Here is a 20,662-nt window from a genome sequence, read left to right on the forward strand (position 1 = left end):
TACTGGGACACAAACTCTGAGCTATTGTCTCCCAACGTCATGTCCACTGGCTACACAAGCTGTGGGCCAAACGCTCACACAATGTTCCCATAAACCTGGTCAGCAGGTTACTAGAACATTCAGAGAAGGTTGTGGGAAGTGGTACCTGTCTCCACGGCCACTGGTACCCTCCCGAGGACGTTGTATATCCGGGTCACCTGGTTGCTAGTGTGGATGTTCATACGCACCTTCCTGAGAACCACAGAGAGGAGGCAGAGAGGAGGCTCTACGTTGTTGTTGCTGTTTTAGTAGCCCCAGTTGTCCTCCACTGCTGTTGATGGGAACAAAGAGAATCCTCTTTCCTCACCCCTAGTCTTGGTGCCAGAGCCCCCTCCCTCACCCCTAGTCTTGATGCCAGAGCCCCCTCCCTCACCCCTAGTCTTGGTGCCAGAGCCCCCTCCCTCACCCCTAGTCTTGGCGCCAGAGCCCCCTCCCTCACCCCTCACCCCTAGCGCCAGAGCCCCCTCCCTCACCCCTAGCCTGGGTGCCAGTCTCTTCCTTCTCGCTTGCTTGATAATGAAGTAGGCCAAAGCACAAACAGATCTGGGAGCAGGCTACCTCAGCTCCGCTCATTGTGTGAAAATGTACGTGTGTGTCTCTCTCTCGCGCAGGACACACAAAGAGCTCTATTTTACTGCTCTGGGCAACACTCCAGAGAATTAGGGAGAGAGAGGTTTGCGAGGGGGAAGTGAGGGAGAGAGAGGTTTGCGAGGGGGAAGTGAGGGAGAGAGAGGTTTGCGAGGGGGAAGTGAGGGAGAGAGAGGTTTGCGAGGGGGAAGTGAGGGAGAGAGAGGTTTGCGAGGGGGAAGTGAGGGAGAGAGAGGTTTGCGAGGGGGAAGAGAGGTTTGCGAGGGGGAAGAGAGGTTTGCGAGGGGGAAGAGAGGTTTGCGAGGGGGAAGAGAGGTTTGCGAGGGAGAGAGAGGTTTGAGAGGGGGAGAGAGGTTTGCGAGGGAGGGAGAGAGGTTTGAGAGGGGAGAGAGGTTGCGAGGGAGGGAGAGAGGTTGCAGGGGGAAGGGAGGGAGAGAGAGGTTTGGAGGGGGAAGGGAGGGGAGAGAGAGGTTGAGGGGGAAGGGAGGGAGAGAGAGGTTGAGGGGGAAGGGAGGGAGAGAGAGGTTGAGGGGGAAGGGAGGGAGAGAGAGGTTGAGGGGGAAGGGAGGGAGAGAGAGGTTGAGGGGGAAGGGAGGGAGAGAGAGGTTTGAGAGGGGGAAGGGAGGGAGAGAGAGGTTTGAGAGGGGGAAGGGAGGGAGAGAGAGGTTTGAGAGGGGGAAGGGAGGGGAGAGAGAGGTTTGAGAGGGGGAAGGGAGGGAGAGAGAGGTTGAGGGGGAAGGGAGGGAGAGAGAGGTTGCGAGGGGGAAGGGAGGGAGAGAGAGGTTGAGGGGGAAGGGAGGGAGAGAGAGGTTGGAGGGGGAAGGGAGGGAGAGAGAGGTTGAGGGGGAAGGGAGGGAGAGAGAGGTTGCGAGGGGGAAGGGAGGGAGAGAGAGGTTGCGAGGGGGAAGGGAGGGAGAGAGAGGTTTGAGAGGGGGAAGGGAGGGAGAGAGAGGTTTGAGAGGGGGAAGGGAGGGAGAGAGAGGTTTGAGAGGGGGAAGGGAGGGAGGGAGAGAGGTTTGCGAGGGGGAAGGGAGGGAGAGAGAGGTTTGCGAGGGGGAAGAGAGGTTTGCGAGGGGGAACGGAGGGAGAGAGGTTTGAGAGGGGGAAGGGAGGGAGAGAGAGGTTTGAGAGGGGGAAGGGAGGGAGAGAGAGGTTTGAGAGGGGGAAGGGAGGGAGAGAGAGGTTTGAGAGGGGGAAGGGAGGGAGAGAGAGGTTTGAGAGGGGGAAGGGAGGGAGAGAGAGGTTTGAGAGGGGGAACGGAGGGAGAGAGAGGTTTGAGAGGGGGAACGGAGGGAGAGAGAGGTTTGAGAGGGGGAAGGGAGGGAGAGAGAGGTTTGAGAGGGGGAAGGGAGGGAGAGAGACAGGTCTATGGTGTCGCACTGTGTACTAAAGCTGTCAGTGAAGCCCTGTCAGAGACAGGTCTATGGTGTCTTACTGTGTACTAAAGCTGTCAGTGAAGCCCTGTCAGAGACAGGTCTATGGTGTCTTACTGTGTACTAAAGCTGTCAGTGAAGCCCTGTCAGACAGGTCTATGGTGTCGCACTGTGTACTAAAGCTGTCAGTGAAGCCCTGTCAGAGACAGGTCTATAGTGTCGCACTGTGTACTAAAGCTGTCAGTGAAGCCCTGTCAGAGACAGGTCTATGGTGTCTTACTGTGTACTAAAGCTGTCAGTGAAGCCCTGTCAGAGACAGGTCTATGGTGTCTTACTGTGTACTAAAGCTGTCAGTGAAGCCCTGTCAGAGACAGGTCTATGGTGTCTCACTGTGTACTAAAGCTGTCAGTGAAGCCCTGTCAGAGACAGGTCTATGGTGTCTCACTGTGTACTAAAGCTGTCAGTGAAGCCCTGTCAGAGACAGGTCTATGGTGTCGCACTGTGTACTAAAGCTGTCAGTGAAGCCCTGTCCCATAAGACACATTCCAGTTAGTGGGTGGGATGTCTTCTCCCATATTCCTGCCAAGGGTGACATCATACAGGAAGATACATTACTCACAGGAAATGTGCGTGTGTGAGAGCTCCGATTGGTTGCCATCATAATACTCACTTTAGTGGATGGCATCATGGTAACCAATAGGATGCACTGGAATCTTAGGAAGCCCCACCCAAGCTGTACCTGTAAGTGTATTCTGGAGGAGGAGAGAATGTTAGTCCCCCTTTATCACAGAAACATCCGTCTTTATAAGAACACACACCATTAGCAGGGAATCCTATGTACAGTACCTGAAGTCCTGGGCCCAGTAGTCTACAGGGTCCGAGAACATGATTATACCGTTCGCTCCATGAAGCATCACATTCTTCACCTACAGAGGGATGGAGAGAGAGAGGAAGAGAGAAGGGTAGAGTAGGGGGATAGGTAGAGAGAGGTGGAGAGAGAGAGAAAGAGAGAAGGGTAGAGTAGGGGGATAGGTAGAGAGAGGTGGAGAGAGAGAGAAAGAGGTTAGGGTAGAGTAGGGGGATAGGTAGAGAGAGGTGGAGAGAGAAAGAGAGATGGTGAAATAGAGAAAGAGAAAGACCTTGTTTCCTCTGAAGATATTTCCATGACTGTAGTGGAGGGGCTGATATCTGGGGTTATAGCACCATCTAGTGACTGTAGTGGAGGGGCTGATATCTGGGGTTATAGCACCATCTAGTGACTGTAGTGGAGGGGCTGATATCTGGGGTTATAGCACCATCTAGTGACTGTAGTGGAGGGGCTGATATCTGGGGTTATAGCACCGTCTAGTGACTGTAGTGGAGGGGCTGATATCTGGGGTTATAGCACCGTCTAGTGACTGTAGTGGAGGGGCTGATATCTGGGGTTATAGCACCATCTAGTGACTGTAGTGGAGGGGCTGATATCTGGGGTTATAGCACCGTCTAGTGACTGTAGTGGAGGGGCTGATATCTGGGGTTATAGCACCGTCTAGTGACTGTAGTGGAGGGGCTGATATCTGGGGTTATAGCACCGTCTAGTGACTGTAGTGGAGGGGCTGATATCTGGGGTTATAGCACCGTCTAGTGACTGTAGTGGAGGGGCTGATATCTGGGGTTATAGCACCGTCTAGTGACTGTAGTGGAGGGGCTGATATCTGGGGTTATAGCACCGTCTAGTGACTGTAGTGGAGGGGCTGATATCTGGGGTTATAGCACCATCTAGTGACTGTAGTGGAGGGGCTGATATCTGGGGTTATAGCACCATCTAGTGACTGTAGTGGAGGGGCTGATATCTGGGGTTATAGCACCATCTAGTGACTGTAGTGGAGGGGCTGATATCTGGGGTTATAGCACCATCTAGTGACTGTAGTGGAGGGGCTGATATCTGGGGTTATAGCACCATCTAGTGACTGTAGTGGAGGGGCTGATATCTGGGGTTATAGCACCATCTAGTGACTGTAGTGGAGGGGCTGATATCTGGGGTTATAGCACCATCTAGTGACTGTAGTGGAGGGGCTGATATCTGGGGTTATAGCACCATCTAGTGACTGTAGTGGAGGGGCTGATATCTGGGGTTATAGCACCATCTAGTGACTGTAGTGGAGGGGCTGATATCTGGGGTTATAGCACCATCTAGTGACTGTAGTGGAGGGACTGATATCTGGGGTTATAGCACCGTCTAGTGACTGTAGTGGAGGGGCTGATATCTGGGGTTATAGCACCATCTAGTGACTGTAGTGGAGGGGCTGATATCTGGGGTTATAGCACCATCTAGTGACTGTAGTGGAGGGGCTGATATCTGGGGTTATAGCACCATCTAGTGACTGTAGTGGAGGGACTGATATCTGGGGTTATAGCACCGTCTAGTGACTGTAGTGGAGGGGCTGATAGCTGACGGTAGGCAATTAAGGTCACAGTTATGAAAACTTAGGACACTAAAGAGGCCTTTCTACAGACTCTGAAAAACACCAAAAGGAAGATGCCCAGGGTCCCTGCTCATCTGCGTGAATGTGCCTTATGCCTCCTTGCAGCATGCCTGAGGACTGCAGATGTGGCCAGGGCAATAAATTGCAATGTCCGTACTGCAAGATGCCCAAGACAGCGCTACAGGGAGACAGGACGGACAGCTGATCGTCTTCAGTGGCAGACCACGTGTAACACCTGCAGAGGACCAGTACATCCGAACATCACACCTGCGGGACAGGTACAGGATGGCAACAACAACTGCCCGAGCTACACCAGGATCGCACAATCCCTCCATCAGTGCTCAGACTGTCTGAAATAGGCTGAGAGAGGCTGGACTGAGGGCTTGTAGGTCTGATGTAAGGCAGGTCCTCACCAGATATCACTTGCAACAACGTCGCCTATGGGCACAAACCCACCGTCGCTGGACCAGACAGGACTGGCAGAAAGCTCTTTTCACTGACGAGTCGCGGTGTTGTCTCACCAGGGGTGGTGGTCGGATTTGCCTTTATCGTCGAAGGAATGAGCGTTACACCGAGGCCTGTACTCTGGAGCAGGATCAACTTGGAGGTGGAGGGTCCATCATGGTCTGGGGCGGTGTGTCACAGCATCATCGGACTGAGCTTGTTGTCATTGCAGGCAATCAACGCAGTGCATTACAGGGAAGACATCCTCCTCCCTCATGTGGTACCCTTCCTGCAGGCTCATCCTGACATGACCCTCCAGCATGACAATGCCACCAGCCATACTGCTCTTTCTGTGCGTGATTTCCTGCAAGACAGGAATGTCAGTGTCCTGCCATGGCCAGCGAAGAGCCCAGATCTCAATCCCACTGAGCACGTCTGGGACCTGTTGGATCAGAGGGTGAGGGCTAGGGCCATTCCCTCCAGAAATGTCCGGGAACTTGCAGGTGCCTTGGTGGAAGAGTGGGGTAACATCTCACAGCAAGAACTGGTAAATCAGGTGCAGTCCATGAGGAGGAGATGCACTGCAGTACTTAATGCAGCTGGTGGCCACACCAGATACTGACTGTTAGTTTTGACCCCCCCCTCCCTTTGTTCAGGGACACATTCAATTTCTGTTAGTCACATGTCTATGGAACTTATTCAACAACCTGAACCTTGTGTTCAGACAAATATTTACACATGTTAAGTTTCCTTAAAATAAACGCAGTTGACAGTGAGAGGACGTTTCTTTTTTTGCCGAGTTTAGAAGTTATGCACACGGATAAAGCTTAAGCCGTCACTATATAAAAGTCAGTCAGCACCACTGAAAACATTTCTAAAAAGATACTTTATTTCCTTTCAAATTGTAAGAAAGCAGACAATCTGTGCATGATGTGATCTTATTGGAAAACTGACATTTCTAATGAAAGGCAACCACTTCTGAAGAGAGAAAAAAAGGCACCAACATTGAATCATACCGTTTCCCTTCAAACATCATGAGCCAATTTGAACATTCCCAGGAGACTCCAATTTACAGCATCACAGAGATAGTACAGTATAGGGATGACTAGCAACAGAGTATATATTTGAGATCACAGGACAGTCTCGAGATTACAGAGAGCAGAGGTTCTCTGCCATACCATCAATCACCTGACTAACTACTAATAAAACTACAAATCCCAGTTACATAGGAAACTATAGCAGGTTCCCTTTTGGCATCATTCCCAAAATTGCATCTGACTGGCATGGCAATAATCAGACAGTCTAGCAAGCGTGGATAACACTTTTACAGTTACCGATTATATCTGACAACAACGTCCCAGCCATTTAAAACTTTACATTTATAAGCCTTTGTAGACTTCAGGCTCGGTTCCAATTGGGAAAATGGCTAAAGATGAACCCTTTCCCTCCTACCCCCGTAGACCCTCTACAGTTTAGGGATGGGCTTGGCTGCCACAGCGATGCTCTCGATGGAACACTCGTCAGACCCCCGTCTGATCCTGAAGAAGCCCCCTTCGCCCCACGCCGCCCCCCAGCTGTTCTTCACCACCCAGAACTTCTGACCCGTGACGTGACATTGGCCGTAGCCTACCAGCAGCACCGCGTGGTTGGTCAGCTCAAACGGGTTGTTGGTGTCATGGAGGCCCGTGTGGTGGTAGATACCCTCCTTGTAGTGCATGAAGTCAGGATACACCTGGACGAGAACAGTGTGAGGAATACAGCTGGCCATTTTGACTTAGCAAACTAATACTGGCCATCACTCATATAGAGCTAGCCAACGCACAAACCAACGTGTGTGTGTCCCACCTCAAAGGCCACCCCCATGGGGCCGTTCTTGACCAGTTCCAGCATCATGGCAGACTCGCTGCAGCCTCCGTAGAACCCTCCCACGTAGCTGTAGTCCGAAGTGTAGTGGCGGAGACAGCCATCGGGAACGTCACACGGGGAATCTGTCCCAGCGTACGGATAACACGACTCTTCCACGATCCCAAAGTCCTGGACGTACTTGCCAATGAGGTAGGGGAAACCCCCGTCACAACCTGAGAGGGAGGAAGTAAGAGGGCTTAGATATGGGAGAAATACACAAACACCGTCGAGGTACAATTATGCAGTGTGTGCTCGCTCATTACCTTGGGAGTACTGGGAGCAGGACACGACCTGCTGTGGGCTGAAGATGGGAGTCTCGGTGTTGTTGGTTTGGAGCCGGACACGAGCCTCCAACATTCCCATTAAGGCAAAGGAATAGCAGCTACCACACGAAGCTGGAGCCCACAGAGTACCAATCAAACCCTGCACTGTCACAACCAATCAAAAACCTCACTGCAATATCAGTCACCACTAAGAACCAGACACCCGGTCAAGCGGTCCGTGGATCATCTTTAACCTGCAACTAGTTCTGTGGGAATGAACCCTAAAAGCCAATTTATGCTTGAGCCGAAAATGTGGTCTTAGGCTTCGTATGGAGGGTGTGACGTAATTGTGGAGCCTCCGGAGGCATGCAGAGGCTAAATTAAGCTCCGTACCACATCTCGCCTCAAATTGTAACAACGCAGAGGGCTCCGTATAGCTCTGCATTGACATGATTGGTTGACGGGAGGTGGTACATCCTGTATAAACAAACTCACTTCCTTCACAATAGTTCTGCAGTAAATGCTGTACGGCCACTGTCGACCACGCAGAGCCTTTTAGGGAGGGCAGAAAGCCCCACTTCCTCACAGCTGGTAAAACCCCTCAACAGAGCTCCTAAATCCCAGCCCTGCCGTTGCCCTCTCAGACAGCTATGCAACAACTCACTACACACGAGCGCACTGTGTCTGTGGGGTTGAGATGGGAACATTGGCCACTATAATCCAGGAGGGACCACTGATTTAGCAGTTCTCTAACTAAAAGAGGCAGTGACCTGTAGAGGACATTCCTAAGGCCTCAGACACAGCAGACAGGCTGAACATTAAACACAGGGGTTGGGAGAGGAGACATATTGCCAAGAGTCACAATAGACAAGTGTAGGTATTTGACCCGGCGTGCGTTACCCTGGTTGCGGACAGGACTGAGGTAGTTGACTCTGTTGACATCTCTCCAGTCCCAGCGCTCAGGGAGGCCGGCCGCCATCTTGGCTAGCGCTGCTGTCACAGGGGCGGGGCCAACACGTCTGGGGAGGAGCATAGACTCATACAATAAGGGTACACCATGGACGTTTTTTTGCAATGAATCCAAAATGAGTGTTCCTATTGAACACCTTTAGGTACTACCTCAGTTTTAGTCCTGTTTCATACCTACTGACCACCACCAATGTGATCTCTTCCCCACTGTCTCCTGAGGTGATCACTAGTCCCCCCCACACTATGGTGTCACCGCAATAACAGTACTTAGGTCCCAACATATTTCTGACACCAAACCATTCCTTTAAAATCCATGAGGGGGGAGTGAACAAGTGGAGAGAAAAATACAACTCAGCTGGGGGTTGAGAGAAACTTCAGGCATTTGTAAGCCCTTGTACAGAGTGCCTCTTACCATCCGTCATTCCAGAGCAGTCTGGACGAGTTGGGGCCAGAGAGTGTTCCATTATCCTAAAACAGAACCCTCTAGCCTTGGCCTCATCTGCCATGACTATTCTCTCCAGGGGCACAACTGTCACTGGGGACCTGTCCCTCCCACATTATGAAATTGCTTCAGTCACCCCCAGTTGATCGTTGGAATGTGATACAAAATGAGGCAAAGGTGTGCATTAGGACCATGCGGACGCCTCCGAGCGGTCAGGTAGGCTGTGTGGAGTTTTTGAATGGATAAGAAAATAATAAATGTCCCCCCCACTTACAAATAAAAAAAGTCCCTGATTGTCACCCTTTCCTTTCAGAAGTTACACATATCACATCTGACGCAGACTCATCCTGCTTCTTCCTTGTGTGAAGTTCAAAAAAAAATTGTTTCATAATTGAATTCCTGTTTCAATACATATTTTCCCAAGTGAGTGACTGTACCTGGGGATGTGTGAGGCTGGTCCCCCAGCCCTGTGCATTAGCTGCTGCAGAGTGTAGGTCTCATGTTCGCTGTAGGCTGTGGCTTTCCAGGAGCTCTGGGCCACGTTGATGGAGTCAATGAAGTCCAGGTTGTGTTTGTAGGACCTCTGGAGGAACCTGGGGGAGGGGAGAGAGTAGTAAACAGACTGACACCAACCTGGGGGAGGAGAGAGAGTAGTAAACAGACTGACCCCTACCTGGGGGAGGGGAGAGAGTAGTAAACAGACCGACCCCTACCTGGGGGAGGGGAGAGAGTAGTAAACAGACCGACACCAACCTGGGGGAGGGGAGAGAGTAGTAAACAGACCGACCCCTACCTGGGGGAGGGGAGAGAGTAGTAAACAGACCGACCCCTACCTGGGGGAGGGGAGAGAGTAGTAAACAGACCGACACCAACCTGGGGGAGGGGAGAGAGTAGTAAACAGACCGACACCAACCTGGGGGAGGGGAGAGAGTAGTAAACAGACCGACCCCTACCTGGGGGAGGGGAGAGAGTAGTAAACAGACCGACCCCTACCTGGGGGAGGGGAGAGAGTAGTAAACAGACCGACCCCTACCTGGGGGAGGGGAGAGAGTAGTAAACAGACCGACACCTACCTGGGGGAGGGGAGAGAGTAGTAAACAGACCGACCCCTACCTGGGGGAGGGGAGAGAGTAGTAAACAGACCGACCCCTACCTGGGGGGGGAGAGAGTAGCAAACAGACCGACCCCTACCTGGGGGAGGGGAGAGAGTAGTAAACAGACCGACCCCTACCTGGGGGAGGAGAGAGAGTAGTAAACAGACCGACACCTACCTGGGGGAGGAGAGAGAGTAGTAAACAGACCGACCCCTACCTGGGGGAGGGGAGAGAGTAGTAAACAGACCGACCCCTACCTGGGGGAGGGGAGAGAGTAGTAAACAGACCGACACCTACCTGGGGGAGGGGAGAGAGTAGTAAACAGACCGACCCCTACCTGGGGGAGGGGAGAGAGTAGTAAACAGACCGACCCCTACCTGGGGGAGGAGCAAACAGACCGACCCCTACCTGGGGGAGGGGAGAGAGTAGTAAACAGACCGACCCCTACCTGGGGGAGGAGCAAAGACTGCTTCTACATTGCTTGCCGTTTTAGGCTGGGTTTCTGTATAACACTTTGTGACATTGGCTGATGTAAAAAGGGCATTATAAGTACAATTTGACATACACCCCACATGAGTAAACAGACCCCACATGAGTAAACAGACCGACACAGCCTGAGGGAATGAAAACAGACTGAACAAACGCAGGAGCACTAGAACAGCCAGAGGGAGAGCACTGCTCAGACCAGAACACATGACTCACAATCAGTGACTGACAGACAACGTAAAAAGAGAGTCTAAAAACTAAGCAGTCTGCTTGTTTTTCAATATGAGCAATGCTCACACTAAAATGGGACCATGGATGAAAAATAGCCTTCTAGCCAACTATAGGACTTTAATGTGAAAACATGTGATTATTGGGCACAGAGTGTGTCAAGCCTGCTATAAAACCCTGAGGCAACTCACAGGTCATTGGGATGGTAGCGTTGTGTGTGTACGGAGTGAGGGGCTATTGGGACAACCCTCTTGGCAGTGAAGCAGGCCCAGTTGTTCCCCAGAGAATCATGGACCCAGCCTGGCAGAGTCTGGTCACAGTAGCTGGTCACCTCAGAGCCCTGCTCAGAGTACTGGAACAGAGAGGAGAACAATCAGTCTGTGTACGAGGCGTCCCTGTGTGTTGTGTAGAAAGAGGACAATCACATTGAATCTTTATGTCCAGAGTTGGAGATTAAAAAGCAGAAGATCAACAAGTCAGTGATGTTTTATGCAAGTGGATGTGGCAGTTACCCTGATAGCAGCTTTCAATATGAGAGAGCAGACAGAGTGGCGTTATGAACAGCAGCAGTGAGTAACTAACAATGGGCTTTTCCAGTGAAGCATGTGGTGTGTCACTGTGCTGAAACAAGTCCAGACGGTTTCAATAAGGAAGTACAAGTGACATGCAGACATCAGCTCTACCATGTAGGAGGGACAACACTGAACATTTCCCCTGATAGTCACAAGGAAGTCACGTGAAAAAGCAAAACGAAATATAACCCAGAATGAAAAAAGTAACACAACACTGAAAGTAACTTTGAAACACAAGCCTGAAAGCATCGATGTAGCAACTGAGATGTAAGAGCCAGATGAGTGAACCACCAACCCTGCAATTACAGGAACGGTGACCAGCCGTGTCTGAAACTTAATGTGCAGAGCTACAAGGTAGGAGGACTTCCATCTAAGCCGGCCCGCTCATTAGGTGGAATATTGATGGCATTGACTGAGCTAAACTGACCAAGATGCACCTCTAACACATACAACCTCACAATTCTGCCCCAAAACAATGACAATTCCCCTCAACCAGTGGCATATGGGCTTTAGGTGAGAGCTGATGCCACCCTTTGATAAGCAGTGCCCACTTTGTCAAAGGCAAGGGTGAAAAATATTTAGCTTGTCCATTCATCTGTGCAGCATTTCAACATCCCATCAAAAACCCTTTTAGCAGATAAAGGACATGGTAGAACAAGTATGTGGCCTTTTCTGTAGCCTACAGGCTGGAGATATAATGACAATGTAATTCCATATCCACCAAAAATGTTCCAGACCTCTTGACAGAGATCGTAGTATGATACTATTATAGACGAAAGTGTAACCCTGAATGAAACACATAAGTGAGAGCTTAAACTTGCCTTGAAGAAGCCAAACCACTTGTAGTCGTTGAGGACAACCTCAAAGCCCTGATTGTAGATGAGGGTGAAGAATCCCGTGTTCCCCAGGTCGTCCACCGCCACAGACAGCTTCTCCAGGTGCACCGTTATCGACTTATCAATGGTGTCTTTTTTAAACACATACAGAGACATTTTGGTAATTAATTCAATTAAAACTTTGGGCTTCTTCTGTATTGCAAAGTAAGACAGGGTAGACATTAACATTGGGCAGTGGTGAAAGTTGTATCAAGCATTGTATCATTGTTACAAAAGCACAATCAATAGCCCTACAGACAAAGGCAATAGCAGACTACCGGGTCAAGTTAACACTCGACCCAATTAAAAGTTTGTTACATAGCCTACTTGATTGCTTAAAGCGTGAGGTTGTTCCGTATTTCCAGCTCTTACCCATCAGAGAGCAGTTGATACTTTTGTCTTGCCCTCCCTTCGATACCTGGAACACCCAGGAGCCCAACAGGTCTTCATATGTGCAGTTGGCCGGGGTATCAGCCTGGGAGCCCTCCACCCAGAGCAGGAACACACACAACAACACACCGCTCACCTTCATCGCGTCACACCACGCTCCTGTTTACAGAACTACGCAGATATTTGAATCTACGTATAAGCACAACTAGAAAAAGGTAGACTATATTTCCCTGTACTTCGATGCACCTGCGAGACAGTGTTATGTCCTCTGCGCTTTTATACGATCAGAAGGAACTTTCCCTTCGGTCATATGACCCACCAGCTTCTCACGTGACTCGTTGCGTCTTGCTGCTGTGATTTTCTCGCTGCGTCTTGCTTCCGGATCTCAATTCCACTGAGCACGTCTGGGACCTGTTGGATCCGAGGGTGAGGGTTAGGGCCATTCCCCCCAGAAAAGTTTATGTCTCAGTCGTTGAATCTTGTTATGTTCATACAAATATTTACACATGTTAAGTTTGCTGAAAATAAACGCAGTCGACAGTGAGAGGACGTTTCTTTTTTTGCTGAGTTTATAAGGATTTAGTATAAGGATTAAGGTTAGGGTTAGAGTTAGGGTCAATAAAGTGTTATTGAGCTATATTGTATGCAAAAAAAAGGAAATTATAATATTTTACACTAACACAATTGCTCAGAGAAAGTCATATTTTTTCTCTCCAAAAAGGTAGGCATAAAATTGACCTCCCTAAAGATTCTCATAAAATAGTTTAGTATTTTAAAAATTTGTGAATTTAATGTCTACTGCATTGTCCTTTTTCTTGAATACCATTTTAAACGTGATACCAAAACAAAGTGTCCCCCACAGGGACAATAAAGTCAGTAAAGTAAAGTAGTTGGTCCCATATTTCCCAGCACGCAATGACTATATCAAGATTGTGACTCTACAACTTGTTGGATGCATTTGCAGTTAATTTTGGGCGTGTTTCAGATAATGTTGTGCCCAATAGAAATGAATGGTAAATAATGTATTGTGTGATTTTGGAGTCACTTTTATTATAAATAAGAATATAATATTTCTAAACACTTCTACGTGAATGTGGGTGTTACCATGACTACGGATAATCCTGAATTAATCATTAATAATGATGAGTGAGAAGTTACAGAGGGTCAAAGTTTATTTACAATAAAAGTGACTCCAAAGTCATTATTTACCATTCATTTCTATTGGGCACAAAATAATCTGAACCAAAGGAACTGTAAATTCATCCAACAAGTTTGTAGAGTCACAAGCTTGATGTAGTCATTTCGTGCTAGGAATATGGGACCAAATACTAAACTTTTGACTACTTTATTTATTAGAATCTTTAGGGGTGTCAATACTTTTAACCCCTGCCTTTTTGAGAAAAATAAGTGTTACTTGCTAAACTAAATCTCTTTCTCTGAGCAATTGTATTAGTATAAAATAATATAATTTTGCATACAATATAGCTCAGTATTTAAAATATACAGTCATTATTGCCCATCTTTATCAAGGGTGTCAATAATTTCAGACCCCACTGTATCTGCCTATCAGGCATGTTCATATAAACACCTCTCTCTCTCTCTCTCTCTCTCTCTCTCTCTCTCTCTCTCTCTCTCTCTCTCTCTCTCTCTCTCTCTCTCTCTCTCTCTCTCTCTCTCTCTCTCTCTCTCTCTCTCTCTCTCTCTCTCTCTCTCTCTCTCTCTCTCTCTCTCTCTCTCTCTCTCTCTCTCTCTCTCTCTCTCTCTCTCTCTCTCTCTCTAGCTGTGGCATGAAAACAGACCTGATTATCTGAACCTGCAGCTCTTCGTCAGCCAGACAGATTTCAGGTGGGACACTCAAAAACACTGTCGGTTGTCACTCACTCACTCACTCACTCACTCACTCACTCACTCACTCACTCACTCACTCACTCACTCACTCACTCACTCACTCACTCACTCACTCACTCACTCACTCACTCACTCACTCACTCACTCACTCACTCACTCACTCACTCACTCACTCACTCACTCACTCCATCCATCCATCCAGCCAGCCAGCCAGTAGAGGGCAGGATACACCACAGATTGGTGAAGAGAGAAAGATAAAGAGCTAAGAGATGGATAGAGATAGGTGAAGGATGGAAACCTTCACTAGGAAAAATAATCACATTTTTTGTTTCAGCAGTTAACCATAGTTCACTGCTACATTCAGTGTGTATGGAGGTGGAATGTATTCTGTCACTCGTTCTGCTTCTCCTTTCTACAGAACTGCCAGAGAACACTATCTTTCCAATCTTTCCCACCATGTTCCTTTCACTCTTTCTTTCCACTTTCTCTGGCGGAGCTGAAAGGTTTGTACAAAGAGATTTTGAAATGAGAGAGAGCAAGTGAACTGACACTTCCTATCTTAGAAGTGAGAGTTGTGCAGTAGGGGTGTGTGGGTAAAATCACCGGGGAAATTTAACCACACCCTTGTTTCATCACAAAACCGGTGACCAACATCTATCCGGTGAAGTCCACAAAGCATATTCAATGTAACAGACAAGTTAATGTTTCCGACATTTTCAGACCACTAAACAACTATTGAATTTAGAACCACAGAGAGTTACTGCAAGTCACAAAGAAAACAGGAGCTGCCTCCACTATTCCAGCACCATTTCAACGTCAACATTTCAAAATTATCAAATCACCTCTGTTTAGTTTACAATAACAACTCAAAGATACCAAAAACGATTTAGTCCAATCACCATAAGCTAAGTATGATGTAGATGTCTATGGTGTGAGTGTGTGCAAGTAGAGAAAACATGTTGACTCACCCAACTTGTAGAGAAACACCAATGCTGTCCTCCTCTCTTTCATGTTGATGAAATTGTCTATCACTCTGTCAGACAGTACACCCTTTTAGTTTTTGTTGTCCTAGGCTACCTGGATAAAATTCTTGCTCGCTTGCCTAACTTCCTTTCATGGGCAACGATGAGCCAGCTAGTTAAAATTAGCCTACTACATCTACTGTAGCTACACATTGAACATCCATCCTCTCAGACAAGGGGCACAATCCGTGGCTAATTTAGGAAAGGGACAATTTTAGTTAGCTAGCCACCGGAGAACAACAACACAATTCAAGTTCCTTCTGTCAATGACGTCTGGCTTTTGATGTGATATGATTGGTGTGAAGCCAAATCCAAGCTGACTTCCCTTTACACTTTTTTTTGTTGGTACGCCAGGACCATTCACAGGTGAGCTCACTCAGTTCAGCTCAACACGGATTGGCTATTATTTTATTTAAAAAAACGTTTTATCAAGGGAGGCTAAATGCTCGCTGGCTTCCCTTGTATTCAATGCTACGGGCGGCAACAATGTCATACTCTTTTTGACCAGACAGCATCAGATAGATGGGCTACACATACAGAGACAGAGGGGCGCTGTTTCGCTGGCTCGGATGCTTTCTCCGGTGAGATACATGCAGCCTCTTGCGAATTGAAGGAAAATTGTGAAACACAGAGAGATGAAAGATACATTATTTAATGTTTTTTTACTTATTTTTTAGTATTTCTTTTTTTGGGAAGTCTGGTGTCCTTTGGCATCCATGAAAACACGCCGCTGGGGTTGTGTTGTGGGTGTTAAAGCCAAATTATACTTGATCCGAAAATGTGGTCGAAGGCTTCGTGATGCAACTGTGAACTCTCCGGAGCCATGCAGAGGCCAAATCAAGCTCTGTACCGCATCGCCGTACGCCTCTCGAATTTTGTAACAATGCGGAGGTCTCCATATAGCTCCTCATTGACATGATTGGTTGGCAGTAGGTGAGGGCGGGAGGTCCTGTATAAACACAAACTCATGATTGGCTGACGGTAGGTGAGGCCGGGAAGTCCTGTATAAACACAAACTCATGATTGGCTGACGGTAGGTGAGGGCAGGAGGTCCTGTATAAACACAAACTCATGATTGGCTGACGGTAGGTGAGGCCGGGATGTCCTGTATAAACACAAACTCATGATTGGCTGACGGTAGGTGAGGCCGGGAGGTCATGTATAAACACAAACTCATGATTGGCTGACGGTAGGTGAGGGCGGGAGGTCCTGTATAAACACAAACCCATGATTGGCTGACGGTAGGTGAGGCCGGGAGGTCCTGTATAAACACAAACTCATGATTGGCTGACGGTAGGTGAGGGCGGGAGGTCCTGTATAAACACAAACTCATGATTGGCTGACGGTAGATGAGGGCGGGAGGTCCTGTATAAACACAAACTCATGATTGGCTGACGGTAGGTGAGGGCGGGAGGTCCTGTATAAACACAAACTCATGATTGGCTGACGGTAGGTGAGGCCGGGAGGTCCGGTATAAACACAAACTCATGATTGGCTGACGGTAGATGAGGGCGGGAGGTCCTGTATAAACACAAACTCATGATTGGCTGACGGTAGGTGAGGCCGGGAGGTCCTGTAAAAACACAAACTCATGATTGGTTGGCAGTAGGTGAGGGCGGGAGGTCCTGTATAAACACAAACTCATGATTGGCTGACGGTAGGTGAGGGCGGGAGGTCCTGTATAACACAAACTCATGATTGGCTGACGATAGGTGAGGGTGGGAGGTCCTGTATAAACACAAACTCACATCCTTGACAACTTCCTGCTCCCCAAAGCGCGTGAAGTATGAATGCCCTGACTTTTGCAGAGGCCATATCACCGTAAATGCTGCATCACCAATGCAGACGTCAGATTCACCATGCAGCGCCTTTTAGTGTGTGTGTGTGTGTGCATGTGCATTTGTGTGTGTGTGTGTGTGTGTGTGTGTGTGTGTGTGTGTGTGTGTGTGTGTGTGTGCACTGTGCAGTGCACACTACCTTCTTTATTCAACCCCTCTGGCCGTGAAACCTTCCTTCTACACAAAGCAGTGATTTCACAGAGTCTGTCAGAGGGTGTTGTATTACTGCAGTCCTTTAACAGAGTCTTTCAGATGGTGTTTTATTACTGCAGTCCTTTAACAGAGTCTTTCAGAGGGTGTTGTATTACTGCAGTCCTTTAACAGAGTCTTTCAGAGGGTGTTGTATTACTGCAGTCCTTTAACAGAGTCTTTCAGAGGTGTTGTATTACTGCAGTCCTTTAACAGAGTCTTTCAGAGGGTGTTGTATTACTGCAGTCCTTTAACAGAGTCTTTCAGAGGGTGTTGTATTACTGCAGTGCTTTAACAGAGTCTTTCAGAGGGTGTTGTATTACTGCAGTGCTTTAACAGAGTCTTTCAGAGGGTGTTGTATTACTGCAGTGCTTTTAATTTCCCTCTGCCTCCAGCTAGCAGACACAGTGTGGAAAGGGAATCATACATCTTTTATTTGATCTTGTTCATGATTCACAGTTCAGAGTGGTGGTGGGAAAAGTACCCAATTGTACTGTAGTAAAAGTAAAGATACCTTAATATAAAATGACTCAAGTAAAAGTGAAAGTCACCCAGTAAAATACTACTTGAGTAATTACCCTCTTAAGGATCGGACCCTAAAATGACATACCCAGATCTAACTGCCTGTAGCTCAGGACCCGAAGCCAGGATATACATATTATTGATACCATTTGAAAGAATACCCTTCTTATGTTTGTGGAAATGTTAAATTAATGTTGGAGAATATAGTTCAAGTCTAAAAGTATTTGGTTTTAAATATACTTAAGAATCAAAAGTAAATGTAATTGCTCAAATATACTTAAGTATGAAAAGTAGAGGTAAATACTAAGCAAACCAGACAGCATTATTTTTTTTAACGGATAGCTAGGGACACACTTCAACACTCAGACATAATTTACAAACAAAGCATGTGTGTTTAGTGCGTCTGCCAGATCAGGCAGTAGGGATGACCAGCGGTGTTCTTTTAATAAGTGTGTGAATTGGACCATTTCCTGTCCTGCTAAGCATTCAAAAATGTAACAAGTACTTTTGGGTGTCAGAGAAACTATACGGAGTAAAAAGTACATTATTTTCTTTAGGAATGTAGTGAAGTAGAAGTACAATTTGTGGGGTACAGATACCCCCAAAAACGAAAAAGTATGTTTACTTAAGTACTTTACACCACTGGTTCAGAGGCAGACATGAAGTGGACTTGTACTGCAATTTAATATCCTACAAAGCAGTTCATGTTGTAGAGTGGATAATATTTTTCCTGTAAGACTCGGGCCTGTACTCATAGAGTAGGTCAAAGTTTCCCCTAACCGCTGATGCAGGGTCAGATATGTTTTTATCCACCTAAAACCCCTTGGTTTGGGGCTAGGGTAATCTGATCCTAGATCTGGGGCTAGGGTAATCTTATCCTAAATCTGGGGCTAGGGTAATCTTATCCTAAATCTCAGGCTAGGGTAATCTGATCCTAGATCTGGGGCTAGGGTAATCTGATCCTAGATCTGGGGCTAGGGTAATCTGATCCTAGATCTGGGGCTAGGGTAATCTTATCCTAAATCTCAGGCTAGGGTAATCTGATCCTAGATCTGGGGCTAGGGTAATCTGATCCTAGATCTGGGGCTAGGGTAATCTGATCCTAGATCTGGGGCTAGGGTAATCTTATCCTAAATCTCAGGCTAGGGTAATCTGATCCTAGATCTGGGGCTAAGGTAATCTGATCCTAGATCTGGGGCTAGGGTAATCTGATCCTAGATCTGGGGCTAAGGCTAGGGTAATCTTATCCTAAATCTCGGGCTAGGGTAATCTGATCCTAGATCTGGGGCTAGGGTAATCTTATCCTAAATCTCAGGCTAGGGTAATCTGATCCTAGATCTGGGGCTAGGGTAATCTGATCCTAGATCTGGGGCTAGGGTAATCTGATCCTAGATCTGGGGCTAGGGTAATCTGATCCTAGATCTGGGGCTAGGGTAATCTTATCCTAAATCTCAGGCTAGGGTAATCTGATCCTAGATCTGGGGCTAAGGTAATCTGATCCTAGATCTGGGGCTAGGGTAATCTTATCCTAAATCTCAGGCTAGGGTAAGCTGATCCTAGATCTGGGGCTAGGGTAATCTGATCCTAGATCTGGGGCTAGGGTAATCTGATCCTAGATCTGGGGCTAAGGCTAGGGTAATCTTATCCTAAATCTCGGGCTAGGGTAATCTGATCCTAGATCTGGGGCTAGGATAATCTTATCCTAAATCTCGGGCTAGGGTAATCTGATCCTAGATCTGGGGCTAGGGTAATCTTATCCTAAATCTGGGGCTAGGGTAATCTGATCCTAAATCTTGGGCTAGGGTAATCTGATCCTAGATCTGGGGCTAGGGTAATCTGATCCTAGATCTGGGGATAGGGTAATCTTATTCTAAATCTCGGGCTAGGGTAATCTGATCCTAGATTTTGGGGCTAGGGTAATCTGATCCTAGATTTTGGGGCTAGGGTAATCTGATCCTAGATATATGGTAAAGGGTAATTTATATCTGGAGCTGAAATCACACTATGAAGCTCATTAGAATTTTTCTGTTTTGTTTCCTGTCCAGAACATTTCTAAGGAGAGGTACCACCCTCTGAGTTCCCGGCTGCTGATTGGCCGACCGAGGTGGAAGTTGCTCTTTGAGGAGATAGGGAAGACCAATAAGCAGTGAGTAAAATGTTTGGAATGTTTAAAGACATCTTCTGATTGGATCATTTTGGGATAAGTAATAAAAAAATGGTAATGTTGTGTCAACGTTGTATCTGTACTGTGTGTGCTTTCCTCCGTAAGCGGGTGGGGGTGTTCTGCTGTGGGCCTAAAGGCACATCCATGACTCTTCACAGACTGTGTAACTCAGACGCTACTCAGGAACCACGTTTCAGTTAAAAAAAAGAGTCCTTCAGCTGAGTCCAGCTCCCTCTTACCGTGACCGCTGACCCTAGGCCATGACCCCTGACACCAGACTCACAGAGAGACAGCTGACTTGAACCTACCAGGAAGTGACTCACGGGTTCTTCTTCCATCAGAGAGAAGCATTACTCTCACTAGTGTTGAGTGACATTATCAGTGGGCAGCTGGAAGGTCCCTGGAGGCAACCCACTTCCACTCTGTAAGGGACTCTACAGGGGTTACTAGTTGGCTCTGGACTACAGAGAGATGTTATCTTGCCTATGCCGTTCTGTACCATCACTCATTCATATATCTCTATGTACATATTCTTTATCCCTTTACACTTGTGTGTATAAGGTAGTAGGAACTAGAAGCACAAGCATTTCGCTACACTCGCATTAACATCTGCTAACAATGTGTATGTGACAAATAAAATTTGATTTGATTTGAGATGCTGTACAACAGCCTTATGTCTGTTTTCACTTTAACTACCCTTCCTTCCTTCCTTCTTTCCTTCCTTCCTTCCTTCCTTCCTTCCTGTGGAATCCTTTCATCTTTAAAACCTCTATGTACTATAATGGAGAGAAAGCAAACTCAACCACTCCTGGTGCCAGTATTTTAGTTTGTTTTTAATTGTTTTATATTGAAATTATTTATATTGTTTAAAGTTATATGTACTTTTCAATGAGAGTATTTATGCAGCGGTTTCACCATTTCTGTATATTTCTGATGTCTCTAATGT

The 20,662-nt window shown here is 47.4% G+C and overlaps 1 protein-coding gene and 1 long non-coding RNA gene across 3 annotated transcripts in view; one reads left to right on the top strand and one right to left on the bottom strand.

The window, feature by feature from the left end:
• Positions 1-5,776: 5,776 nt before the first annotated feature.
• LOC139549521 (dipeptidyl peptidase 1-like) lies at positions 5,777-12,534 on the bottom strand. The gene is made up of 8 exons (XM_071360106.1): positions 12,116-12,534; positions 11,690-11,835; positions 10,488-10,648; positions 8,926-9,081; positions 7,978-8,096; positions 7,078-7,209; positions 6,755-6,987; positions 5,777-6,641 (listed from the first exon to the last, which is right to left on the bottom strand). The coding sequence occupies exons 1-8, from the start codon at positions 12,273-12,275 to the stop codon at positions 6,375-6,377; spliced, it is 1,374 nt and encodes a 457-aa protein (XP_071216207.1). The 5' UTR covers positions 12,276-12,534; the 3' UTR covers positions 5,777-6,374.
• Positions 12,462-20,662, top strand: part of LOC139549522 (uncharacterized) — an 18,887-nt gene continuing 10,686 nt past the window's right edge. Inside the window, exons 1-3 of one of the 2 annotated variants that reach the window (XR_011669899.1) lie at positions 12,462-12,559; positions 13,914-13,978; positions 19,598-19,698. This is a non-coding gene — a long non-coding RNA (uncharacterized lncRNA). Of the gene's footprint in view, positions 12,560-13,913; positions 13,979-19,597; positions 19,790-20,662 lie in introns of those variants that run through there. The other variant, XR_011669898.1, reaches the window with a different exon arrangement.

This window comes from Salvelinus alpinus, chromosome 22, assembly GCF_045679555.1.
Source record: "Salvelinus alpinus chromosome 22, SLU_Salpinus.1, whole genome shotgun sequence".
NCBI classification, from domain to species: domain Eukaryota; kingdom Metazoa; phylum Chordata; class Actinopteri; order Salmoniformes; family Salmonidae; genus Salvelinus; species Salvelinus alpinus.